The following is a 27,085-nucleotide window of genomic DNA, read 5'->3' as shown; positions in this document are numbered from 1 at the left end:
CCTGGAGGCTAAAATTCCAAGATCCAGGGGCCGTCAGAGTTGGTTCCTGGTGAGACCTGTCTTCTGGCTTCTCTCCCTGTCCTCCCGTGGAGAGAAAGAGCTCGGGTGTCTCCTCCTCTTCTCAGGACACCAGTCCTATTGGATTAGGGCCCCACCCCTATGACCTCATTTAACCTTACTTAGCTCCCTAAAGGTCCTTTCTCCACATATAATCACTGGGGGTTATGGCTTCGACATAAGGATTTGGGGGGACACATTTCAGTCTGTAACGATGGTCTAAGTGTGAGAAACTGTCTTAACCTTAGGGCAGAGATTAAATTCCAGAACCAAGAAGGCAATGCTTGAAGCTTGGTGTTAGAAGCCAAGATGATAATTTTTAAAAAAATTTTTTCCGGGTCAAAGACATTTGAGAATCCAAAGGTATGAGCAGACAACAGAACATTGCACATACGCCTAGAATGTTGTAGATCACTACAGGAGCACCCAGTTCTCCAGAACAATTAAGTACTCCAAGCTAGCAGGCTCATTCTAAGTCACTCTTTTGCCGCTGCTGAGATGGCATCTCTTCAGATTCAGACACAGGCTTTAGCTTGACTGAACGGGGTTCTGCTGAGGACGGGCCCGTGATCCCACTGCCCCCACGGAAAACACGTCGACCTTCTAGGAGAGGAGAGTGCGCTGCACTGGCCGTGTTGACGGTGGTTGACTTGGCAAGGAAGGGGTGAGGGGAGCTACAACTGGGACCCAGTGGATAGAGGTCCCCTCCCAGTAAAGCACAGGAGGAGCCGTTCCACACTCGCGGTGGCATAGCAGCCTGTGTGTGTTTACACCAGACCCTGTCTAGATGGCGTGGGGAACTCTGGCCCTCACGGAGTGACTTAACCGACGAGGGCAACAGTGGAAATGGGGAGTTTCATGATGTGGTAGGAGGATCAAGGGTCTAGTCTTCTCGGCCTTCACCTGAGCTGCGTTTGATCTCCAGGAAATATCTTCTGAATTTGTGATGCTCCTCTTTGTAATCTTCCCTGCTGGGTCCGAGTAAGAATTCATCACGGAGGCGTTGCACCGGATCTCCTAGAGTGATGGGCTCCTAAGCGGCGGTGCCTGTTTTCTCTCATTTTTCGTCTGTGCCGGTAGTGCCGGGTAACCTGTCTGTAGAGATTAAATCTGAATTTTAGGGTCCCCAGCCCTCATCATGCACAAAGGTAGCCTCAGCGTTCGAGAGTTGAACAGAATTCCTCAGATCTGTGGTTCAAACTGGGGTTCAGGAAGCGTCATTCACAGGTTGCTGGAACCGTCAGTGTTCACAGGGACTGGGGTAGAGGAATGAACTGAACTGTCAAAATGTCAAGGGGGCCAGATAAGTCTCCCTGATCGTGCACGTCCTCCAGTTTCCTATCAGACCCTGGTTACCTGGTGCCGAGAGTTCCTTCTGCTTGGTGATCGTTACCCTTAAGACTCGGCAGGCCGTTAGCTCAAGACGTTTACATTGGCTTCTTCTCTGCCCCCCGCCCCCTGCTTCTAAATCTCTCTGTGTGCAGTTCATCCTTGTTGGCCAGACCAGGCTGGCTTGCCGTGGCCTCGGCCAAACCACAGACATGTAATGAAGCAGGCGCTGTGCTGCGCTCGCCCCGGAGAGCTGAGGCCACGTGGGCGGGTGAGAGCTTTGCCGGTGCCTGAGCAGAACATCGGTCTCTCTACGTGGCCTTGATTCATTTTCAAAACTGAACATCACACAGTTGCTCAGTTTCACTCTGACTCCTCCATGAGCTTCTCTTCTTTTTCTTCCGTTTTAAATCACTTATATCCTCTTTAACCTCTTGAACGCTCAGGACTGTGGCCAATAATTCAGTCTATGTGCCCAGCAATTCTGCCACATCTGGTGCCACTGAGAGAAGCACCGTTGACGTTTAACTGCAAACCACAGCTTTTTCAGGTCATGCACCAACTGTAACCACTGTAGCAGCTAATGAACCCCAGCTCTTCGGGGCTGACTTTCCATTGACCAAAAGTTTCCTCCAGGACAGCGCTTTCCAGTAGAAACATGGTGCAAGTCACATCCATAATTTTAAATTTCCTAGTAGACACATTTTAAAAAAGTGAAACAGGTGGAATTAATTACAATAACATGATTTATTTAATCCGATATCTTTAAGACATCATTTAAGTATGTAATATAAAATTATTAATAAGATATACTGCATTCGTTTGTCACACTAAGTCTTTGGAATCTGGTACGAAGTCTCTGAAATTGTACCGCACGTCTCATGTCATCGGACCGGCTACGTTTCAGGTGCTCCGTGCGTATCTGCGCGTGGCCAGTGGCCGCCATATTGCACAGACCTAGGAGGTGACCACCTGGTAACCAAAGGGGCAGGAGGGTCACTTGCTCAAGGGGCCAGAGAGGGAGCATATCACCAACCAGATGCCTCGTTAGGAGCCATCGCCGTGGCTGCGAGTGAGCTCTGGGGGGGCCCTGGGCTGGCTGCCACCCGAGCGGCTCGCCTCCAGGAAAATGCCTGGAGGAGAAAGGATCAAAGACAGTGAAGAGTGGGGCCTCTTTGGAACTTTGGATTGAGGGGAGTCCAAGATGTGTTCCCTTGTCTTCAGAGGCACCGAACTAGGCCTCAGCCAGGACAGGTTGTCACCTCTGTCGTTTGATCCCAGAACTCAGCATCTTCCTGTTGTTAAGAGTTCAGAACCCACCACCGCACTTCTGTAGCAAACAAGTGCTGAAGCCCAGGCCAGATTCAATAGGAAACACATGTGATGTTGAACCAGATGGCAGTGCCCCCGGTCAACCACCTTCTACCTACAAACTTGGCAGCGTCATGTGGTTTAGCCCGTTACCTTCCATCCTAGATGGTGAGCAGGGAGAGCTGTATCCTAACTCTAAGTGCTGTCCTCTCAGGGAAGCTCTGCATGTTTTCAAAACTAGAGCAAGGATCAGGATATCCACTTCCAGCCCTCCAGGCAGCCACCCCAAGAGCACAGAGTAACTTGGAGTCTCTTTAGGTATTTAGTTCCGACGGGCTGGTCCTGGACCAAACTCCGTGTCCTCCTTTCCGGTCCCCTGAAGTAGAGCAGTTGGAGTTGTGGGGCTGCAGAGCCGTCCAGGGGGCATCACCTAAGGCACTTGCGTTAGTAAGATATTCCTTTTGTCTTGAGCCGTAGCCACGCCGGCCCCGGGGCCCTGGAGCCGGGGCATCGCGCTCGCACGCCCTGGCTGTCGTGTGGCCTCCACCCTGGGCCTGATTTATGCTGACTCACCACCACTCACTGCTGCTTGCCGCCTACCAGCCCCAGCCCGGGGGACGTGTCAAGGGTCGTGCGTTGGTGACTCTTGGCCCACCCGATGTTTGTAGGTTTCATGGGATAGAGTCGCCCTCGTTGGTTCAGCGATGCGCACTGAAAGCCTCCCAGGTCTGACTCCGGCTTCTTTTTACGAGCAGCTGGGAATTCAGTTTCTGGAAATCGGGTCTGCCGTGTGGTCAGAGAGCCTCCTGCTGTCCTGGGGCGTGTTTCCGTTCGGACGGCAGTGATGCCAAGATGGAGAGCAGGAAGGCCTCGGCGTCTGCCGGGGCTGTAGCAGCAGGCTCCCAATTCTGTAAACTTTACCTGGGAGTAAAAAATGATTCTAAAAGAAAAAAAAACAGCCCGACTCTTATAACCAGCCTATTGTATGGCGGACGTTCCTCAGAGGAGAAAATAAGGTTTCAGAGCTCTGAAACCTTAAAGCATTTAAGAAGCCATAAAGTGGTAAATAACCAGAGAGATGTGTTTGCTGCTTCTCCAGGCACGTATGTTCTGGACCCGAGGAATGCCGGTTCAGCGTTCCGGTCTGCCTTCCTAGGACCGTGCTGGGCCGGGGAGAACTAAGGAATTTTCCTGTGCACCATGAGCCGGCCCGCCCTTGCCATCCGCTAGCCCACACCCTTGGCCCTCTGACTCCCTTGGCCACTTGAGTTCTGCGGGGAGACGTGTGGGAGGGGCGGCCAAGAGCTACACGACTGCTGGCACTGTTCCCAGGGGGAGAGTGCACCCCACCCTGTGCACTGCCCTGGGCCTGCACACACACACAGGGAGCGTCCAGTTGAGCTGCCTACCCTCCCCCGCCACGGTCCTTCTTCTCGTCCCACAGAGGAGATGGGTGCACCCCTGTACCCCGGTGCTAGGAAGTGGGCAAGGGAACAGCAGAGGGATCAGCTGGCTCGCTTACAGCCCTAGACGGAGGGCTCAGAAATTTATTGAAGGAATGATACAAGGTCACCACACACTGCCACTCGCACCCAACAAGAAAGAGCTGGAGAAGTGACAAACATAACTTAGGAAAGAAAAAAAATAAGTGTCTAAAGATGCAAAGTATTCTAACTGAACTCAGTTCCAGAGAGGACGAACCCTTCCTGGGAGAGAAAGAACGCTCGGCTGCTTTCATCTGAGGGGCCCGGCGGGAGGCAGAGGGTTAACCCGCCAGACATGAGGCTAAGGAGAAAACAGCTGGACTTTGTACAAACTTTCAACGGCTACATGCTCACTGGCTACAAGGAGACTTAGTCACAGAGCAAGTACGTCCCCACCCACCCTTAATTCTTTCCCCCAGGGCCTTCCCTGAGAGCACACAGTGGACGTGAGCCAGTGACCGAGGGCAGGGCAGAAAGATGGGACAGACGCCCCTTCCCCAGCTGGGGTGCACGAGGCATTAACAGAGTAGCCGGAAGCAGCACAGCATAGAGGAAGCCAAGAGCGGGGCAGGAGCGTGGAGGAGACCCCCTGCAAGGTACAGGGCCCTTCTCTGAGTGCACGGCGGTGGCCACCACCAGCTAAAAGAACTCGGTGGCCCTGCAAGCTGGCAGCTGGGCTGTAGAGCGTGGAGAGATCTCGGGGTCTTACCGTGGCCACGTCCCAAGCCCCATAGGAAGGACAGCCTTGATCCCGCCCCCAAGACGTTTGGAACCAACGTGACAACAAACCCTAGACCTAGCTGTACCGCAGATGAGACCGACTCATCCCTCAGGCCTAGCAGCCTGACCGAGGAAGGGGCACGTCATTTTCTAGGTGTGCATGTTGCCATCCACTTAACACACGGCATATAATAAGCAGTTATGAGACCTGTGAAGAAATGGGAAAATATCACTGGCAGAAAAATAGTCAATAGAAGCAGACCCACAGATGACTCTGTTGTTGGGATTAGCAGACAAGGATTGTCAAATATATATATTTCTAAGATTTATTTACTTATTTTTGGCTGCCTCGGGTCTTGGTTGTGGGCTTCTCTCTAGTTGTGGCGTGCAGGGTTTTTTTTTTTTTTCTCTTCTCTAGTTGTGGTGCACAGGCTCCAGGGTGCATGGGCTCTAGCTGTGGGGCACGAGCTCAGTGGCTGTGGTGTGGCGCACGGGCTTAGTTGCCCGCAGCACGTGGGATCTTAGTTCCCTGACTAGGGATCGAACCCGCGTCCCCTGCATTGTAAGGCGGATTCTTTACCACTGGACCACCAGGGAAGTCCCTGTCAAATATTTCTAATAGGTATTTTTAAGGATCTGGTAGAAAAGGTGGATTACATTCTTGAATAGATGGAGAATTTAAGCAGAGATCTAAAAGTTCTACAAAGAGAAAGTTTACCAATTCCCACTGAAGTGAGGATTCTTTGGAAATAAACTACCAGTCATTCTTAGAGAACAGCTGTGTAGCATTTCCAGATCGTAACCCCTTCTCTGAGTTTGCGCATCCCTGCTTTCCCAAGCCAGGAGTTCAAGTCTGCCCACCGTGTACAGACACTGTATGAGGGGCACAGTCCTACCCCTCAGGGAGAGGTGGTCCAGCAAAGGGATGCACGGACATAACTACTTAAAGGCAGAATGCTCTGATGGAGCCAGAGATGAGTTTAAGAGGACGTACGAGAGGATGCGATTTCTCCTGACAAGGAGGATCACGGAAAGCCTCGCAGAAAACCGGCTGTTTGGTGTGGGCCTTGACTTCAAAGTGCAGAGCTGGGGGGAAGCCCATGGAGGCAGGTCGGGTCCATGCGCATCCCTGTCAAGTGCCGTGATGATGCCAGGGCTCCAGAATCTTCCGCAGACACAGATCCTCGCACAGTGGTGAGGAGAGCGGCTCCTCGCTGCAGCCCTGTGCTTCTGGAAAGACGTGAGGTGAGCCCGCCGGCGGCCACCGAGGCGGAATCCGAGGGGGCTGGGAATTAGGAGCAGGGGCTGGGGCTGAGCACCGTGCTGACCCGCGGCCTACACGGCGGGGCCGTGTTTCCGGATTTGGTCCGAGAACTTAGTCACCCCTTACGCTGAGTCCTCTCGTGTCTCTGGTCTGTGCTTCCGAGTTCATGTTTCATTTACATCTTTCCCCCTCTTTGCTCTGGACAGTCATTGTCAAGTGTCCATGCAGCTGACGCCACCCTGTAAATGTCAGCTCAGTGGATGTTTGCCACGTTGACAGCGAGCTTAACCCCGAGCAGAGTTTACAGGACTTGAATTCGGAGGGCCTGGCTACGACATTTATCCGTGCCGTCATACGCTGTACGCTCACGATGGCTCACGGACGGTCTGCAACAGCGCGATGTAGAGTTTTGATTCGATTGTCTCAGCAGCGAGGAGCTAATGAAGGTTTGAGGAGGTGCTGGGTCGGGCTTCTGATGATACTCAGTGTGTACTGGAAGGAGGGGAAACTCTGTTGACAGTGGGGGGGATGGAAGCCTTTCACGGGGCTTCAGCCAAGAGGTCGTTAGGCTCTGAACCGGAGCCAAAGCAGGAGAAACGTAAAGGAAGAAAAGATGGACAGGCCGGTAGTATTAGGCTGTCCAAGAAGTTCATTCAGGTTTTTCCATAAGATGTTACGGAAAATCCTGAACGAACTTTTGTTTTGTTTTGTTTTGTTTGTTTGTTTGTTTGTGGTACGCGGGCCTCTCACCGTTGTGGCCTCTCCCGTTGCGGAGCACAGGCTCCGGACGCGCAGGCTCAGCGGCCATGGCTCACGGGCCCTGCCGCTCCGTGGCATGTGGGATCTTCCCGGACCGGGGCACGAACCCGCGTCCCCTGCATCGGCAGGCGGACTCTCAACCACTGCGCCACCAGGGAAGCCCTGGGATTTTGTTTTAATCATAAAACCACAAGGACAAAGACTAGAGAGAGAGACAGGAGCCACATCCGGGGAAGCTGGATCAGAATGGCAGGTGTGAACTGTTTTATCAGCTCGAAGGCGAGTCCTAAGCCCACAGTGGGGACAACTGTGCAGCCCCTCTGTTTGTATCCCAGGACCCTTAAAAAGCTTGCTGACTTGGTGACATCAGGTACCTTTAGACGGGGAAGAGGTGAAACTAAAAACAGGAGGACTGGTTGGAAATTTATATAAGAAACCCTCAGACTCAGATCCCCTCGTCCTAGGAAGGCTACGGCCGTTCCCCTAGTCGACAGAAGACTGGAAGCTCTGGAGAGAATAGAACAGGGGTCTCTGCACTCGTGGGCTCCTGGCACAGTGAAGGCTTAGATTTTGAGCCAGTATTGAGTGAAACCGTATATTGAATGTTGAGACCCCCCAGGACCTTCCCCAGCTCAGCTCTCAGAGCACAGGTCTCATTCCCTCCAGGGAGGAGGGTGGGAGATTCATCTCTAGGAAATCTGAGCAGCCCCAGAGAAGAAACTGACATGAATCAGTCCCATTGCATCTCCCTATACTGACGCCATCGCTGACAAGTCCTGCCTGTGTACACAGAGCTTCCAATGAACTTATGATGAGGGTCCCAGTCTTACAGATGAGCAAACAGCCAGGGGTCGTCAGAGATGCGAGAAGGCGTGTAACACAGAAGCCTCCCGATACAAACAGAAAAGAGCAACTTGGAGCTGGAAACTAGGCAAAGAGATTGTAAACCTGCCCCTCCGAATGAATGAGTGAATGAATGTCTCTGAGAGATAAAAGAAGAGGTTGTGTCCTTGAGAGAAAGACCGATACGGTGTTTTCACCCTTGGAAATGAAAAATGGTAGCAGAAATGGAGGCAACGGAAGATAAAATTGAGGCCACTGCCCCAAAAATAGAGTCATTAATGATACTTCATAACACCCGGGAAGATGCTAAACGTTTCCAGAAAGGAAACAAAGAAACAGGTCACATTCTAGGGACGAGGAATCAGAATGGCAACAGTAGAGGCTAGGCGATGGAGCAATGCTTTTGCATTCTGCAAGGATATTGTTTTCAGCTAAGGATTCAATGCCTGGCCAAAATCTCCCACGTAAAATAGCATAATGACATTTTATAAGGCGTCAGATCTTATAAAGTTTGCTTCCCAAGCACACTTCTCCAGGAGCCTACTGGAGGAGGTACTTCACTAAAACAAGAATGTAAACCAACAGAGAGGAGGCCTGAGGTTCCAACTTAAGAGCCTCCAGAGGGTGGGGTGTGGTCCCCGATGCAGAGGGCAGACAGCTGCGGACAGGGGGCCGCATGGGGGTGCTCTGAAGGAAGCACAAAAACCATTACCCGTGGTTACCCTAGAAGTCAAAGTGGGAGGGCAGAAAAGGGGCGTTTTCCTTTTTCCCTTTATATTTTTACATAATGTTTGAGTCTTGACTAGAGCCTATATTACTTGTGTAATTTTTCTTTTAAGAAAGAAAATATGCTCCCTCCAATGGACATGCTTAACCCTTCAGTCATGACGACAGAGTTTTCCTTCTGTTCAGGACCTCCAAAGGAATTTCTCTAGGTCCCCAACCCCTGGGGCCGAGGGCGGTACTGTTAGGAACCGGGCCGCACAGCAGGAGGTGAGCGAGCGAAGCTTCACCTGCCGCTCCCCATGACTCCCCATGGCTCGCGTTACTTCCTGAGCCATGCCCCCGCCCTGCCCCCGGTCCGTGGAAGAATTGAAGGAAACCTTCAAATCCTGTAGTCAACCTTGCCCGGTAATTAGGCTGGAACTTTCTTACTACAGGAGAAAGTCTGTGATTTGGGAGGGGAGGTCTTTGGGGCCAGGAGGAACTGAGTCTCTGAGAAGATAAACACCCCTCCCCCATCTCAGCGTTGGGCTTTCCGTCAGTGCAGAGCAAAGGAAGGGTTTCTTTGGGGTTGGTGGACTGCAAAGTCCTCTTGTCCGTAGGCGTTTTCTCTGCCCCAAGGCCTCGATTACCCGTAATTAATCTCTGCGCAAGGACAGGCTTCTTGTGTATTTGACCCGCTGGAAACTGTCAGAGATCTTGTCTTGACCCAGGAGAGCTGATAGGATGATAGGATCGTAAAACCAGAACCGATCTTTCCTGCTCAGTATGTGTTCTCTACAATGTGGGGTTGGGGGGAGGTGTTATTTTAGCCCAGGACAAATGTGAGATTTAATATATGTCACAAGTGGGGGGAGAAGAGTGGATTGTCATTTAATAATGGCCATATTTCACAGTAATAACGTCTAGTTCAGTCTGTAGTGTGGTCTAATCCCCGTGCTTTCTTTGCCCTTTCTCAATGTATTTGGATTAATCCCTGCAGAGCAACAAGCCAAACGTCCAAACCACCCACTTTCCTATTCCCAGCACATAAATCAGCCGGAGGCCAGCCGAAATCCGGGCCAAGCACTTAGATGACTTGTGTGTCTGATTTTTGTTCCATGATACGAAACTCAAAATAAATCTAAAGGGAGACGTTTCCCAGATACCAGCTAATTCACGGAAAACATCTTAAGCCGCTTCAGCACACACGTGAAGCTGACGAGCAAACTCACTGTGGACGCGGATGGGAGGGTGTAGAGAGAATTCCCACGGAATTACTAAAGTCTTAACTCAAGTCCCGTGTTCAGTCTGAGGCTCTAAAACTGAACACGGAAGTTCTGAAGCACTTTGCAGTGTCCAGAAGGAAGAGACAGAAATGGGGAAAGGCTTGGGCAATGGGACCTTTGAAAAACGGTTGTAGGGGATGGAAGTTGAGCTTTGGAAATAACGTGTGAACAAAAAGAAACTTGCGAGAGCAAGCACGGATGGTCCAAGAGGAGGTGAACGGTAGAGGAGGAGGCATCTCGTTCAGATGTTAAGAATAAACGTTCTGACTGTGAAACTTGTCAAACAGAAAAACCAGTAGCCAAGCGACTGTGGGAGAGTGACCGAGGCTGTGTCAGGCTCTCTGAATATACGGACCAGGGTTCTCGATATAAAGACGTACAGACAGATGTTTAACGACAGTCTCTCCCAGGCACCACAAGTCTGATATTCCGAGCAATTGGCAGAGAAATGAAACCATTCAGCACACATCTGGCCCCTCTGCTTGGCCACGGCACCTAAAGTGGGTTTACTTACCAGAAGAGTGGTACACGCTCTTAAGCAGCGGGACCCGGTCCCAGGATGGGGTGAACCCGATAAAGAGGGGGGCAGTGAGAAGTGACAGGTCTAAGCGGCTCTAGAAAAGATCAGTCTTTTTCCGGCCCTGGTTATCAGGTGTGGAAAAATTCAGGAAAGGGAGGGGAAGTACCTAGAGAACACATCTAGAAATAAAGATACAGTAATTCTAAGAATGGAGGCTATATATAGGGACGGGAAATGGGTTTGTGTGATTAGATCCATCCAAGAATTATCTTGTCTCTATAATACGCCTTTCTGTTAAGGAGATATAACATCTTCCTTGACCAGATAAAGCTAGTCCCTTCTTTTTCTTTTAATTTAAATGTAGTAATTATTATATATTGGAGTATAGTGGATTTACAACATTGTTCTTGTTTTAGCTGTAAGGCACCTTGATTCAGTGTATGTCTAACACGTATATCTTTTCTTTTTCCTATTCTTTTCCCACATAGGTTATTACAGAGTGTTGAGTAGAGCTCCCTGTGTAGTCCCTTCCTTTTATGAAAGGACATCACCAAATTACAAGGAAGTTTAAATCACTCTTTGCGTTGCTGGCAAACCCAGGACTAACCCCCACGCTTTTCCCCTTCTGGCCGGTCTATATGTTGGAGTACAGCCATCCTGCCCTCATTATGGGAACTTTATTTCTCGCCGTGGCTTCTGTGTTGACTGCTAACCCTTCTCTCCTGTCCCGCAGCTGGGATGAGAGCAGCTCCATCAGCAGCGGGCTCAGTGATGCCTCTGACAACCTCAGCTCGGAAGAGTTCAACGCCAGCTCCTCACTCAACTCCCTGCCCACCACGCCGACGGCATCTCGCAGGAACTCGACTATAGTGGTACGTGCGAGTGCGGATGCCTAAGCCGCCTTCTGCAAGAGAACCGCGGGGCAGACCGGGCCGTGCCTGTGCGCAGGGTGGCACGTCCGCTCACCTGCTCCGTGGGATTGGTTCCCACGTGCCCTTGGCCAAGTCCGTCTTGAGCTGGTGGAAAGAAATCCCTAGCTGCCGGGCAGTCACCTAAGGCGTGAGCTGCTGTCCCGGCGGGCGGGCCTCTATCGAGCGCCCACGCCAGTTCGGAGGGATGCCCGTAAGTGCTGTCCCACCTGGAGAGGAAGAGAAGCCCGGGATCTGTGTGCTGTCCTCTGGCAGCCTGGAGGTGCGGGCGGAAGGCTGGTTCGCTGTCCACTCTGGAAGGGTCGGGCCACCCGGCAGCCAAAGCCCCTCTCTCCACCCAGTCCCCCCTTCCCCACCTGAGCGTCCACTCTGCCTTCTTTCATCTCCAGCTGCGCACGGACTCCGAGAAGCGCTCGCTGGCAGAGAGCGCGCTGAACTGGTTCAGTGAGTCGGAGGAGAAGGCCCCCAGGAAGCTGGAGTACGACAGCGGCAGCCTGAAGATGGAGCCCGGGGCGGCCAAGTGGCGGCGAGAGCGGCCCGAGAGCTGCGACGACCCATCCAAGGTTGGGGAACTGAAGAAGCCCGTCACCCTGGGGCACCCCGGGTCCCTGAAGAAGGGCAAGACCCCGCCGGTGGCCGTCACCTCCCCCATCACTCACACGGCCCAGAGCGCCCTCAAGGTCGCAGGTGAGCCGAGTAACGAGGGACCGGGGGGCCCAGGGCCAAGTCCTGCTTCCCTGGCTTCCTCACAGCCGTTAACCCTTGGGAGACGGCCAGCCCGCACGCTGCTTCCACGTACTGCCCACCCTAGCCTCCAGGCCATCCCGAGTCAGGGAAGACGGGCAGTACGATGTCCGTCGTGCAGATGTGGGCATACAAATGCCACGTGCTTAAAGCCTAGGCCCAGGTGTAGAGGAGGGGGGAGCCTGGCCTGACCTGCCTCACACCGTCCAGTGGTTCCGTCTCCTCTCCTGGGACACGCGGGTGATGCTCTTGTCTTCCTGAGGGCTTGGTTGCCGTCCCAGGGAGGTCCTGGCACACTGTCAGAATCATGCCGCTCCCAGCGTGGCTCCGTGGTGACCCGCGGCCTCCGTCAGGCCCCCTCTAGTCCCTAACCACCGGCAGACACAGCTGAGTCCCACCCCTTTGCTTCCCCCACCTTCCCTCCCTGGACCGGTGTTAGACGTCATTCCTTCTTGATCATCTTTGTGATCGCCTCTGCCGTTTCAACCAAAATGGGACCCCCTACCCTGGGGGCAGAAAACAACAATCGGAGGCCAGTCCCGCCCAGAGTCCCCTCCCCTCTGGCGAGAAGGGTCCTCAGCCTGCGGGGCTCCCTCTCGCCCACCCACGGCACCCCTCCTCCCGGGGCCAGAGACGGCGGTCTCAGCGCTCACTCCTGTCCGCCTTCCGCAGGCAAACCCGAGGGCAAGGCCACCGACAAGGGCAAGCTGGCGGTGAAGAGCGCCGGCCTGCAGCGCTCCTCCTCGGACGCCGGCCGCGACCGCCTGGGTGACGCCAAGAAGCCTCCCTCGGGCATCGCGCGCCCATCCACGTCGGGGTCCTTCGGCTACAAGAAGCCCCCTCCCGCCACAGGCACGGCCACCGTCGTGCAGGCCGGGGGCTCGGCCACGCTCGGCAAGGCGCAGAAGACCTCGGGCATCCCCGTCAAGCCGGCGAACGGACGCAAGACCAGCCTGGACGTGCCCAACGGCGCGGAGCCCGGCTTCCTGGCTCCGGGCGCCCGTTCCAACATCCAGTACCGCAGCCTGCCCCGACCGGCCAAGTCCAGCTCCATGAGCGTGACCGGCGGGCGGGCCGGCCCCCGGCCCGTGAGCAGCAGCATCGACCCCAGCCTTCTCAGCACCAGGCAGGGCAGCCTGACGCCCTCCAGGCTGAAGGAGCCCTCCAAGGGGGCCGGCGGGCGGGCCACCCCAGCCCCCGTCAACCAGACGGACCGGGAGAAGGAGAAGGCCAAGGCCAAGGCCGTGGCCCTGGACCCAGACAGCGTGGCCCTGAAGAGCATGGGCTCCCCGGAGAGCACGCCCAAGGGCCAAGCGAGCCACCCCCCGGCCCCCAAGTTGGCAGAGCTGCCGCCAACCCCCCTCAGGTACCCAGGCTGGGCGTTTCCTCCTGTCTGCCCTCCCAGCATCCTCCCAGGGTCCCGGCGCTCCTTAGACGGGGCGGCCTGTTCCCTGCTGGCCCTGGGCCTCCCCCCTGTTCCCCGGGTGCCGGACGCCTCTTCCGTGTTTCGGAGCTGTTCTCGGTGCCCCCCGATGTGCTCTGAGCCTCTCCGAGCTCTTGCCTGGGTGGTTTTGCTGTTTTAGTTTCTCACACACACACGTCCATTTGTGCGTAAACCCACCCTTGTCTCCCTTGTGCATGTGCTGCCCCCTCGTTAAGATGGTGCCCAGGTCAGATTTCCTCCCCCGTATTTCCCAGTGGCATTGAGAGAAGCCCCCTGTGCTTTGCAAAGAGCCCGAAAGTGAGGAAACAGGACCAGGATTTGGCTGCGATCCCACCTGCCTGTTGTTTCTCTAACTCCGTGATCCTGAATGTCCTGTTTTATCGTCACTTCTCTCAGGGCCACGGCTAAGAGCTTTGTCAAGCCACCCTCCCTAGCCAATCTGGACAAGGTCAACTCCAACAGCCTGGATCTCCCTGCGTCCGCTGACGCCCATGCGCCGAAGGTCCCAGATCTTCACACTCCGGGCCCGGCCGCCGGGGGTCCCCTCCCTTCTTGCTTCAGCCCCAGCCCAGCCCCCATCCTCAACATCAACTCCGCCAGCTTCTCCCAGGGCCTGGAGCTCATGAGCAGTTTCGGCGTCCCCAAAGAGACCCGCATGTACCCCAAGCTCTCGGGCCTGCACAGGAGCATGGAGTCCCTCCAGATGCCCATGAGCCTGCCCGGCGCCTTTCCCAGCAGCGCCCCTGTGCCCGCAGCCCCCGCGCCCCCCGCCGCCCCCGCAGAGGAGGACGCCGAAGAGCTGACCTGGAGCGGAAGCCCCAGGACTGGGCAGCTGGACAGGTGGGTGGGCGGGGCCGAGCCCAGGAAGCCCGCTCCTGCCTCCGGGCCTGTTTGACTGCTGCTCTGTGACCGGCGACACTTGTGTGCACATTACGTAACCCCCTCTGCTTCTCAGCAACTCTTAAGGAACAGGATTTCGTTCCTGTGTTTAAATTCTGATTCTCACCTGCTACACGAGGAACCAGTACACAGTCGTTCAGTGACTTCCCCGAGCCCTCATGCCTGGTTTAACCTGCCATCTGAAGCTTCTGCTTCCTAATCATTGGCCCCAGATCACCCCTATTATGTCACATCCTGGTTTTCATCTACCACAGCATGATCTTTAAAAAGCAAATCAGAGGGAATTCCCTGGCGGTCCAGTGGTTAGGACTCCACGCTTTCACTGCCCAGGGCCCAGGTTCAATCCCTGGTTGCCGGGGAGGGGAGGCGGGGGAGTGGGAAGCTAATCAGAGAAAAACATCAAACAATTTCCCAACTTGTGAGCCCAGAGGCGGCTGTGGCTGACCTCCCCTTTGTTTATGGCGACGGGGGCCTCACGGCCGGATGCCCTGGGTCCCGGTGTTGCGTCCGTCAAACCTCTGCTCCCAAACTCTAGTTCCTGAGATGGACCCACATGCTTCTCTTTCTTTCCTCCACAGTAATCAGCGGGATCGGAATACTCTTCCCAAGAAGGGGCTCAGGTAATAACCCTTACATGTGTTTTTCTCTCCTATACCTGGGGCTCCTGGTCTGTATGAAAAAACGTAACTCGCCCTGTCCCAGGCTCCAGTCATGCATGCGGTGCCCCTTTCGGCCGGTCACGTGTACCTGGTTCCCGTACATCCTCCCAGGCGCCCACCCAGGCTCACTGTTGTGTGTGCGTCACCTTGTAGCCGGGGCTCAGGTGACAGAGGAGAGACAGGCTTGCACATGGGACTCACGCACTTCCCCGCACCAGCCTGTGTTGTCTGCCCCAGTCCTGCCAGAACACGCCCCCCCAAACCTGAGGGAGAGCGGGCCACCTCTGGCCACTCAGGTGGGCAGTAGGTCCTGCGGTCCGGTGATTCCTGCTGCTGGGAGGTTCGAATGCCGAGCTCTGTCCCGGGCCTCCGTCATCTCGGCCTAGCTCGGGCAGCCCCGCAGGGGCGTCCCCAGCCCTTCCGCCCCTCCTGAGGTCCGGGAGGATGCTGCTTCCCTCCGCACCCCCCGTAGTCAGCCCCGACGGCTCCCACCTCCTCGTCCTGCTTTTGGAGCTCACCTCTGAGCTCAGGTGGTAGAAGCCCAGACCGAGCTGTTGGCTGCCACCCGCAGGTACCAGCTGCAGCCCCAGGAGGAGGCCAAGGAGTGGCGACACTCCCACAGCATCGGGGGGCCGCCCGAGTCCGACGACCAGCCAGAGCTGCCGTCGCCCCCTGCGCTGTCCATGTCCCTGAGCGCCAAGGGCCAGCTCACCACCATAGGTCAGTGTCCGCAGTCACCGCCGTGCAGGGGGGCCGGCAGGGCAGCGGGGCCTTGGGTTTCACCCCATACTTGGTTCGCGCCGTGACGGCCGGCTCACGGGTCTCAGTTCATGCATCCATCGTGAGACGCACGGCTGAGTGCGCCAGACCCGGACCTGAGCCGTGGCCCCTGGGCCCGGGCTGTGGGGTCCTTGCAGCATCAGAGAGTCTGCCTGTTGGCGTGGAAGAGCCGTAAGGGAGGCCCAGAGCAAAACCCGGTGCAGCCAGAAGGGAGCCGCCGCACCCAGCGCCGCGACACAGCGTTGGGCAGCTGGGGAGGCAGGGGGTGAGCGGTCGAGTGCAGCCGTGGGTCTGCCCCGGAGCCGGGACCGTCCAATCCTAGAGGCAGGGCTTAGGGAGACCCGTGCTGGCCTCTCCTTTCCTGGTGTCTGAGGAGAAGGGGAAGCTCGTGAGGAGGAGGCAACTCTGCTTCAGAGACGGGAGGGGCGAAGGCCGGGGCTCACGGCCCTGCTTCCTGGGGCGCCGAGTGCCAGGGGCCCTTGAGGACAGTGCCCGGGCCGGCCTGTCGCTTCCTTCCTGCGTCTCCAAATCCACCGCCTCTTTCAGCGGGGCGAAGGAAGGCAGTAAGCAAAACCTGCAGACCTGTGACACGCCTGTGGGACGACTGGGGACTCTGAGGAAACTAGGAGTCGGGGTCATCTTGCTAGAGAAGGGCGCGATGCTAAAGGGAAGGTCATCTGGTCCCTGAGAGCCATTAAAACGAGGGCGGGGCCAGCTTGCTGTCCGTCTCCATGGAGACCACACAGGGGGATGAGGAGCCCGGCCAAGCCACGATCATCACCTCACACACGCCGAAGGGCCCCGGGAGAGGTGGGGTTGTCTTCTTCTCGGGTCTTCCCAGAGACTGGATGTCCACGGAGTGTCCAAGGAGCCCCACCCCCCGCCCCAAGCATGCACGCGGAGAGGCAGGGGCCGAGGGGGCTGGGCTGCGGGCCAGCAGGGCTGCACAGCCTCCCGGACCCGCTCACCGGCTCTGGCCTTCCAGCCAGGGTCATGCTGGGCACCGGCCGTGTTTCTGGGGAGTGCCGCTCCCCTCCGTGGTGCCCGGCCGTGCGCCCCACAGCCTGAGCCCTGCCCCTCGCTGGTCCTCTTCATCACTCGGATCTGAGCCTTGCTCCGAACTCTCAGGCCTCCCTGGCAGCCCGTTGTGTGTTAGAGAAACACGACACCCCGTTTTCATCGGCACATCCAAGTGATGCGAAGGTTTCAGAAAAGCTGCCGGGCCCCCAGCATGACCTTCGAAAGTGACCTCTCTGGGCAGACAGGCCCGAGGGAAGGGCGTTCAAACAGGCTTCGCTCTTCGCCCCGGCTCAGACGCAGGGTCCTCCTCGTAGGGCTTTGCTCTCCCAGGCACGGCCGCCTGCACACCCGCCGCCCGCCGGCCTCCTCTCTGCCCCTCCATCCGCCTCTGCTCCTGGCGCCCCGCCCCCGGGACCCAAAGCTGATGCCCCTGCCTCTTCTCCCGCCCTCCCCTCCCTCTCCTGTCCCCCCCTCTGTCCTTCCAGTGAGTCCCACTGCGGCCACCACGCCAAGAATCACCCGCTCCAACAGCATCCCCACCCACGAGGCGGCCTTCGCGCTGTACAGCGGCTCCCAAATGGGGAGCACCCTGTCCCTGGCCGAGAGACCCAAGGGGATGATCCGGTCAGGATCCTTCCGAGACCCCGCGGACGACGGTGAGACTTCATGCCAGCGCGGTTCACGCTCATCCCAGCTCTGCTGGGTCCCCTCGCGCACCGCTGCCGCCACCGCGCACATGTCTGCCTCACAGAACATCCGATTGGGCCATTTCAGCTCTCTCTTCCCGTCCCTTTGAAGGGTCTGGGGGCCCAGAAACCTGGGGTGGCACCGTCTAGCCCCGGGGCTTTGGGAGCCCCTCCTAGTGGGGGGAGGGGAGGCAGCGTGGAAGGCTTATTGAGAGGGTGCCCTCGGAGCACGCCGCCACCGTCCTCCCATCCCCCCAGTCGTCAGAGGACAGGACCGCTTACGGGGACTCAGAGGTAGCTCTTAAAGCCTTACGAGAATTAGGCATCTCATTCCTCTTTCGAGAACGTTCCGAAGACCAGCTTCAAGGGCCGCCCTCTGGGCGTGGTGGTCAGAGCTGGAGCCCGGCTTTCTGGGGGTGAGACTTGGTGACGTCAGGACGCTCATCCCGGGGGCTTTCCTTGCCGACCTGCTCCGGTTCTCTCAGTAGGGCTGTCGTTCATGAAGAATCAGAACGAGTGTCTTGCACTTGGAGACTTTTTTCATCTGAACGGTCCCCACTGCGAAGAGGAGGCACAGGCAGAGTCGCGATTCGTTCTGAGCAGCTCTGATGAGAACTGCCTCTTCCTCAGCAGCGACAGTGCTTTCCTGACGGGGGAGGCGGTGACCCGTGCCCGGGAGCGTCTCCTCTCCCGGAGCCCTGCGCCCTCGGAGGGGCAGGCCAAGCACAGGGCCCTCGGCCCGGCTGTCCGAGAGCACGGGCCGGAGCGGGCAGGCCAGCTCTGCCTGGAACTCGAGTCCTCGGTGGGGCAGACAGCCGCGTCCTCTGTTCTGTTCTCCCTCTCTGCTCCAGGATCAGAACCCGAGCCCCTGCCTTAGCACTCCTCCTGGGAACCCTCCCCGGGTTCCCCGGCCGAGCGCTCTGCTAACCCTTTGCGTTCTGCTTCTCTTGCAGTTCACGGCTCAGTGCTGTCCTTGGCCTCCAGTGCCTCTTCCACCTACTCCTCAGTAAGAGCCTCGCTTCTCCACCCCCCCGCACCAAATTGCGCCCTGAATCCTCCTGGGGGCGGGGCGGGGCGAGGTGGGGGCCCCTGGAGCTTAGGGCACGAAGTGGGCGCTTCTAGACCTCGGTGGTCCTTCCGGCCTCACCGCCAATCCCTGAGCGACCCTGGCGCCTTTTGTGCCTCCTTTGAAAAACGGAGAATCCCCTGGTCGTGGAGGCGTTCTGTGCCCGGGAGGGTGGGCCGCGCTCAGGGACCCCAGGACCCCCGCTGTGTGCAGAATCTGCCCCAGGTTCCTCGTGGGCCCTGGGCCCGCGTCTGCTCGTGAGGCGTAAGCTGGTCCTCAGGTTCGTGCTGCCCCTAATGCTTTACTCCTTCAAGTTGGTGGCGACAGGGTTAGCCCTCAGATCAGCAGTTGCATTTCCTAGCCTTCCTGGCAATGGCAGAGGTGGCTGTGACCTCTGCCCCAGAGGTGTGCCGTATTGAACCGTGGTCTGGGGTCTGAGTCCACCCCGTGCAGAGCCAGGCCCGGCCACAGGGCGTCAGCCTCTGGGCGCTTCTGCATCTCGCTTCCCTGAGTTCTGCGCGCTGCCCTTGCCTCCGTAGTAACGGCCTTCTCTCTCCCTTTCTCTCTCTCTCTTTCTCTCTCTCTCTCCCCACCCCGCTTCTGTGCTCCTTCACCAGGCTGAGGAGAGGATGCAGTCTGAGGTAGGGTCCCCAGCCTTCGCCCCGGCCTCCTAACACCCCTGCACCCCACTTCCTCGCGAGCCGTACACCTCTTCTGCCACCGTAAGTGCATCTCCGTCTCCTTCACAGCAAATCCGGAAGCTTCGCAGGGCCCTGGAGTCATCCCAGGAGAAAGTAGCCACCTTGACGTCGCAGCTCTCCGCCAACGTGAGTGCCGGGGAGGGGACAGCCGGGCAGCTGTCTGGGCCCAAACCAGATGAGTTCAGCCCCAGGAGAACTGTCTCATAAGGTGTCCCGTGGGCTTTGATTCCAGGCAGCGGAGGATCTGGAGAGCGGCCTCCTCCTCCGAGTCGGGGTCTCTCTAAGGAGCCATTTGCACCCCCACCCTAATTCATAGGTACGGACGAGCGCCCGTCCGACGGCCCGTGAAGCCCCTAGAGAAAGAGAAAAGGGTTTATATCAGTGGTTCTGCGTGGAGGTGGGAACAGCCTTGCCACTGGCCGTGGACAGGAATAGTCACGGATCAGAATTACAGATCCCTGGGAACCCTCTGCCTCTGCCCGTGTCGTTGTTCATCCCGTCGCTGGGCAGGCACACAGCTGGGTAGTGGGACCCCACCTGGGAACGGCAACGCTCTTAGGAGGCCGGCCCGGGCTCCGGTTCCTCGGCCACAGCTGCCTTGTCTTCTGGGGCCCCTGAGCTTAGCTGGGGAGCCCGCATTCTTGTCGCCGCCCTCAGCCTGCCCAGAGTACATCCGCTTAGAATGCGTTTCTTGTGGCCTCGGTTTTTCCACCCTGGGAGATGGGGAGAAACGAAGCTGCCCCCCAGACTAGGCCGCAGAAGCCTCTCCCCAGCGACCGAGCTGCAGACAGAGAACATAAGAGCCATTTTCCCCCAAAGCTGTAAACAACAGCTGAGCCGGATCTGCGGAGCTTTCCAAGTGTTTGCACAAAGTAACCATGTCTGCAATTTCCGCAGTCCTTGCTGGTTTTTTTCTCTTCCCTTCCTCTCTGGGGAGCCCAGCTGTCAGGCCTGGGTCTCACTGGAATCAGGTAGAAGACCCGGCACCGCGGTTTTGCGTGTTTCCAGTACATTCGGGCAGCGAGCGGTGTCCTCACCACACTGGTTGTTCTCTTTGTTCTTTTTATTCTCTTTCCCAAACTCTGGGTCGGTCCGTTGTATTCTTACTGGCTTGCACGAAGCTCGTACCAAGCCTTTTCCCCACAACTGGGGACCCATAAGAATCGTAATAGAAACAAGACCCATCTCTTCTGTCCCTGGCGCCTCACCCAAGGCCATCCCGTCCGGCAGAGCCCGGGAAATTCACGTCTGGGAGACGGCAGCGGGGGAGGGGTGTCAGAGAGCAGGAGCTCGTCTGACTCATTTACACCCTGTCAGTGTCGTGCTGTCCAGTCTGGACCAGAGCCAAGAGAATGAATTTAGAAGGTGACTCTCTTAGAACAGGAAGTTCCCTTTGGCTGAGAGGAGAATCTGAATGCTCAGACACGACGGTCCTGAATTTTGGAGACAGGCTTTCGCTGGGGGTCAGAGTCCTGGATTCTGGAAGGCTCTCTGCTGTTCTCAGGGTCCCCTGATTCCAAACCTTGTGTCCTGTTCACCAGGACTCCCCAGCTGCCCACGCTGGGCACAGCCTGGACGCCTTCCCCCTCCCACATGCCAGCCTTTCTCCAGACCCCCGGTTGAGCCCCGAGGGCATACAGGCTCCCTCGTGGGGCTGGGGGTGAGGGAGGCTCAGAGGAGGGACAGGATGCGGGGCGGCAGCCCCCCCAGAGGAGAGGGAGCCCCAGACGGGAAGAGGCCGGCATGGAAAAGCCCTGAGGAGCCGGGGTCTCGGGGCCCCTCACGAGGAGGCACGTGCTCACAGACGGGCAGGGATGTAGGGACCAAACAAGAGGTGACCCAAGGCCAGGAAGGCAGGAGCTCCCAGTCCAGAGGTGGAGGTAACCCCATCGAGGCACAGACGTGCCAAGGAGCCCGGCCTGGACCAGAGAGGCCTCCAGCCTGTGTCAAGGACAGGGGGCGAACACTAGGGTCGACCCCCAGGGAGGCAGAACCACTGGCCGACAGGAAGCAGGGGTTACCGGCCCCCAGAGCTCTGTGTGGAGTGCGCCCCTCCCTCGAAGGGCCACAGTTTACTCCCCGCGAACCGCGGCTGTTCCTCTCCCAGGGTGAGCGTCCCCCTCTCTGGTCCCAGCCTCAGCACGCCCCCCTTCCCTGCAGGCCTTCCTGCTGGCAGAGCTGGAGTTCCTGCCCCTCCCCCTGCTGCCCCCCCAAGTCCTTGGGGGCCCCTCGCGGAGCCGGCCCGACACCTAGTGGCCAGACTGTGGAATTGCCGCGAGGTGGCCCAAGCTACCGCTCCAGCCCCAGGATCAGGGAAAGGGTGGCCAGAACCGAGGAATGGAGGCCCCCTGGGCGCGGGGCTGGGAAGCTGTCCCAAACCCGTTCTCTGGGAGTGATGGGGCCCTGGGGGAGGAGTTCCACCAGGATAAAGCGACGGCCCCCGAGGGGACGCCCCCTGGAAGCAGGGGACAGTCCCACCTCCGCAAACAGTAGGTGTCGCATCCCTAGACGCCTCCAAAGACCTGCCCCACCCTGATGCTGTCTGTGCCGCTTTATCCTTCAAGGCGCTGGGCCCCCCAGGAATGTTCTTCGGGCCAGAAATGGGAGCAAGGTGTAAGAGCCCCTATGCGGTTGGTCCGCTCTGAGACCTGCAGTCAACTTAGCCACCTCCCACAGACGTCTCCTCCCTTCCCCAAACCCAGGCACCTGGGGAACCCCCATACGTGTTTGTTTCAGGCCAACCTGGTGGCGGCCTTTGAGCAGAGCCTGGTGAGCATGACATGCCGTCTGCGGCACCTGGCGGAGACAGCCGAGGAGAAGGTGAGCGCGCGGGTCGGGGGACGGACAGGCCAGGCTGGCGCCCCCCCTCCTGCCGCCCTGGCTCCTCCACCTGCCCCAATTCCCTGCCCTCCACATGGGGTCTGGAGAGTCCCGAGCCCAGCCCCTGGCCGGGCACAGAGCAGGTGTCCCCCAGCCACACCCGTGACACCATTTCGTTTCTCTCTCAGGACACTGAGCTGCTGGACTTACGGGAAACCATAGACTTTCTGAAGAAGAAGAACTCTGAGGCCCAGGCCGTCATTCAGGGGGCCCTCAATGCCTCAGAAGCCACACCCAAAGGTAGGCCTTCCGGCCACAGGGCTGGGCTGGAAAGAGGCTTACTGCAGGATTTCTCTCCACGTCAGGTTTCTAGAAGGTGGGGGCCCTCCGACGGTCAGCGAGGAGCAGCGGGGCATGACCCCACCACCCTAGAGGGTGAGGGAGAGGAGAGGGTCCTCACCTTCGACCTCAAATGACTGTCGAAGACAGTCGCTAACATAGCACTTTCCTCTTACGAACGCGAGGTACTCCCGCTGTATAGCCCAGCGGTCACGCTCCTTGGTATCTGCCCAAAGGAGCTGAAACGTTATGTCCCCACAGAAACCTAAACATGGATGTTTACAGCAGCTTTATTCACAGTCAGCAAAACTTGGAAGCAACCCCGATGTCCTGCGGTAGGCGAAAGGATGAGTAAACTGTACCATAGCCAGACCACGCAGTGTCACTCAGCATTATAAAGAAATGAGTTAATCAGACAGCGAGAAGACCCTGACCGTGTTAAGGGCGCACCGCTGAGTGAAAGAGCCAGTCGGGAAAGGCTGCGTGTTGTGTGGTTCCGGCTGTATGACATTCCGGGAGAGGCGAGACTCTGGGGACGGTGACAGGGTCATGGCTTTCGGGGCTGGGGGCGGGGAACGGCGGTGGGCAAGGCAGAGGATTTGCAGGGCGGTGACAGCACTCTGTAGCACACGGTGATGGGGGATATGTGCCCTTCTCCGTTTGTCCAGACCCACAGTATGTACCACCAAGAGCGAAGCCCAGTGTAAACTCTGGGCTCCGGGGGACGGTGACGTGTCAGTGCAGGTCCATCGATTGTAGCAAATGTAGCTTCTGGTGGGGATGGTTGATAGTGGGGCGGCCGTGCACGTAGAGGGGCAGGGGGTAGTGGGGCATCTCTGTACCTTCCGCTCAAATTTGCCATGAACCTAAAAGTGCCCTGGAAAGTAGTCTAAAACACTAGCACTTTCCACTTTGACGTAAACGTGTGCGTGCGCAGACGTGTGTGTAACCCCACTTGATCCTCACTTCGGTTCTCCGAGGGGAATGAACCGACTCTTCAGATGAGACCGAGATCACATGGGTTCCGTGGGGCTCAAGTGACAGGTGAGCCTGGGATTTAACCGCGAGTCAAGCTTTGCTAGAGAAAGTCAGGATGAGGGGTGATCTGGGCGGGGGGCTGGGGGTGGATGAAGGTGGTCACGAGGTGCAGCCTTCCGGTAGGAGATAAATAAGTACTAAGAACGCCAGGTGCCACGTGATAATACAATTAACACAGACAGCTGCACGAAAGCGGTTGAGAGTAAATCCTAAGAGTTTTCTCATCACAAGGAAAACACCTTGTCCAGGGCTCCAGCCTCAGCTTTTTCTTCTGACTGGGTACACTCTCCCTAGTGTTCACGTCTATGCAGTAGCTCTGTAATCTCTTTTTCTTTTAAATTGAGATATAATTCACACCTTTTTAACACGTGCAATTCAGTGGGTTTTAGCATATTCAATAAGGTTGTATTTACAACCATCACCACCATCTAAATCCAGAACATTTTGATCACCCCACAAAGGAACCCTGAACCCCTAGCCGTCACTCCCCCTTCCTCCCTCCTCTCAGCCCCGGCATCCACTAATCCGTTTTCTGTCTCCGTGCATTTGCCTGTTCTGGACATTTCATGTAAATAGAATCATGCAGTATGTGGTGTTTGGGGGCTGGAGCTCCATCCATGTTGTACCATGTGTCAGGACTTCCTTTTTATGGCTGAATAATACTCCATTGGCTGAATAATACTCCATCGTATGGGTGGACCACACCTTGTTTATCCATCATCGGTTGGTGGACACTTGGTTGTTTTCACTTTCTGCCTGTTACGAATAACACGACTATGAACATTCATGCACAAGTTTTTGTGTGAACAGATGTTTTCGGTTCTCTTAGTGTATAACCAGCAGTGGAACTGCTGGGTCATGTGGTAGCTCTGTTGACTTTTTGAGTAGCTGTCAAACTTTGTCAGAACAGCTGCACCCTTGTCCTTCTTCCCAGCACCTTGAGGGTTTCAGTTTCTCCACATCCTTGCCAACATCTGCTGTTGTCATTTTTTGTGATAGCCATCCTAGTGGAGGTGAAGTGGTATCTCGTTATGGTTTGGGTTGTAATTTCCTCAGTGGCTAAGGATATGATGGGCCTTCTTTTCACGTGCTTATTGGCCACTTGTATCCCTTTATGGAGAAATGTCTGTTTAAATCCTTGGCCTATTCTTCAATCAGGTTTTCTTTTTACTGTCGAGTTTTTAGTATATTCTGAATGCTAGCCCCTCAGCAGATACATGATTTGCAAATGTCTTCTCCAATTCTGAGTTGTCTTTACTTTCTGACACTGTCCCTTTGTAACCGAAAGTGGGGTCCGGCTACTCGCCGCTCAAAAGCCAATAAAGAGGCCAGGTTGGTGGAGAGGAAAGTTTACTTTACTTTGGATGCCGGCAGTCCGGTGGGGAGGACGGACACCTGTCCAAAGGCCGACTCCCCCCACTGACAATCAGTGGGCGGGAGCTTTTGTAGACAGAGGGAGGGGGCTACATGCAGAAACAGCACAGTCAGCTCTGACAGTCGTCTTAAAATTGGTCATCGGTGGTCTGACCAGCGTCATCTTGATTCTTTTAGGTACAGTTAGGCTTCAGTTCCAGGGTCTGTTTGTTCCCATTTCCTTGATGCCAGTTCTCGGAATTGTGGCAGCTTAGGTCATGGCTACAGCCTGGTCATCGTGTAGTTAACTTCTTCCAGCTGGTCGGGGTTTCAGTGTCTATAAGCCAGCTCACAGGGTACGGCTCAGAATATTATCTGTAGCCCTTAAGGAGGAACTAAAGGTCCTTGACCATGCTTAATGACTAACCTATTATTATTATTTGGTCTCCTTTGACTGTTTTCCTTTGTTTCTGTATTTTCTCACTTCTCTGATTAAACTTATTCTTTGGCTAAAGTTTTTCCACAGACAAAAGGCAGGCTGAGGACATGGGAGTGGCAAGGACCACGGGGTCCTGCTCCGTTTCACCTTGAAGAACCAAAGCTTTCCATTTTGATGATGTGTAATTGATCTGTTTTTTGTTTGTTTTTGGTTTTTTTTGCGGTACGCGGGCCTCTCACTGCTGTGGCCTCTCCCATTGCGGAGCAATGGCTCCGGACGCGCAGGCTCAGCGGCCACGGCTCACAGGCCCAGCCGCTCCGCGGCACGTGGGATCCTCCCGGACCGGGCCACGAACCCGTGTCCCCTGCATTGGCAGGCGGACTCTCAACCACTGCACCACCAGGGAAGCCCTGATCTGTTTTTTTCTTCGATTTGTGTGTGTGTTTGTGTGCTTTAGGTGTTGTATCTAAAAAACTGTTGCCTGATCCAAGGTCATGAAGATTTATTCCCACGTTAGCTTCTAAAAGTTTTATGTGGCTTTAGCTGTTTCATTTGGATCTTTGGTCCATTTCGAGTTACTTTTCCTATATGGTGTGAGGTAGGGGTCCGACTTCATTCTTTTATAAGTGGCTGTCCTGTTGTCCCAGCACCATTTGTTGAGAAGACTATTTTCCCCATTCCCTTATCTTGGCAGTCTTGCAGGAAATCAGTCAACCAGAAATACACGGGTTTATTTCTGGATTCTCAGTTGTATGCCATTAATTCACTCATACGTCTATCCTTAGCGGGTACCACCCTGCCTTGATTACTGTAGCTTTGTAGTAGGTTTTGAAATCAGAAGTGTGGGTCCTCCAAATTTGATCTTGTTCAAGATGGTTTTGGCTACTCTGTGCCCTTTGTTTTTCCATGTGAACCTTAGGGTCACTCTGTCAATCTCTGCAAATTATCCGGCTGGGATTTTGGTGTAGAGGTTGTATGGGCTCAGTACGTGAATTTGGAAAGTATTGTCGTCTTCACAGTGCTGTCTTCCATGACCATGGCATGCCTTTCCATTTATTTAGATATACTTTAATTTCTTTCAGTAGTGTTTTGCAGCCTTCAGTATACGTCTTGCATTTCTTTTGAATTTAATTATTGATCCTATGGTAAATAGAATTGTTTTCTTAATTTCATTTTCGGATTCGTCATCACTAGTATCGAGAAATACAGTTGATTTTCTCGTATGTTCATCTTGAATCCTGCAAACTTGCTGAGTTCCTTTATCAACTCAATGGGTTTTACAACTTCTTCGTCTGTATGTCCCTTTTCTTAATCTGTGTCATGCTCCTGAATCCCATACCTCTGTTTCCAACTGCTTAATGCTCTCCCTTCTGCACTTTTGCCCACTTCAGGTATAAACACCTGCCTGGTCACTGAACCCACCGATAGGAGCGCCATCCTTTACGTCTCCCTGTTCACCCTGTGTGGTCAGTTAGCTTCTACACATAACTCACACATAGATCTGTATGTCTGTCCTCCGCTGTCTTGTCACTCCCCTGGCTTAGGCGTCACTCTTCTTCTGGGTTATCATAGTAATTTCCTAACTAGTCTTGTGTTGCTACAGTCCTCCTGTCACTCTGCCCCCAGAGTGATCCAGCCACATCAGAAATCATTGCAATTTGAATTTGCTTAGGTGTAATACTGATGCTGTGAGATAATGCCCTTATTCTTAGAAGTGTTTAGTGGTACAGTGTCACGTCTGCAACTTGCTTTCAAATTGTTCAGGAAAATGTTGTGTGTGTGGGTGTGTGTATATGTCTGTATGCAGAGAGAGTGTGCACTGGTGCAAATATAACAAAACATCACAGTTGTTATATGGTGGGGAGGGCCTGTGGGTGTCCTCCCTTGTG

The 27,085-nt window shown here is 55.7% G+C and overlaps 1 protein-coding gene across 3 annotated transcripts in view; it reads left to right on the top strand.

The window, feature by feature from the left end:
- Positions 1-27,085, top strand: part of NAV1 (neuron navigator 1) — a 211,635-nt gene that overhangs the window by 165,835 nt on the left and 18,715 nt on the right. For 2 of the 3 annotated variants that reach the window (XM_030844397.2, XM_060285096.1), the window contains 12 exons: positions 11,012-11,150; positions 11,597-11,894; positions 12,624-13,317; positions 13,792-14,235; positions 14,874-14,915; positions 15,526-15,674; positions 17,240-17,410; positions 18,394-18,446; positions 19,124-19,147; positions 19,256-19,333; positions 21,944-22,027; positions 22,216-22,327. In XM_030844397.2, the coding sequence (XP_030700257.1) occupies positions 11,012-11,150; positions 11,597-11,894; positions 12,624-13,317; positions 13,792-14,235; positions 14,874-14,915; positions 15,526-15,674; positions 17,240-17,410; positions 18,394-18,446; positions 19,124-19,147; positions 19,256-19,333; positions 21,944-22,027; positions 22,216-22,327 (2,288 nt within the window). The remainder of the gene's footprint in view (positions 1-11,011; positions 11,151-11,596; positions 11,895-12,623; positions 13,318-13,791; positions 14,236-14,873; positions 14,916-15,525; positions 15,675-17,239; positions 17,411-18,393; positions 18,447-19,123; positions 19,148-19,255; positions 19,334-21,943; positions 22,028-22,215; positions 22,328-27,085) is intronic. The other variant, XM_060284640.1, reaches the window with a different exon arrangement.

Source organism: Globicephala melas, chromosome 1 (genome assembly GCF_963455315.2).
Source record: "Globicephala melas chromosome 1, mGloMel1.2, whole genome shotgun sequence".
Taxonomy (NCBI): Eukaryota; Metazoa; Chordata; class Mammalia; order Artiodactyla; family Delphinidae; genus Globicephala; species Globicephala melas.
This window is presented reverse-complemented; position numbering and strand designations above follow the sequence as displayed.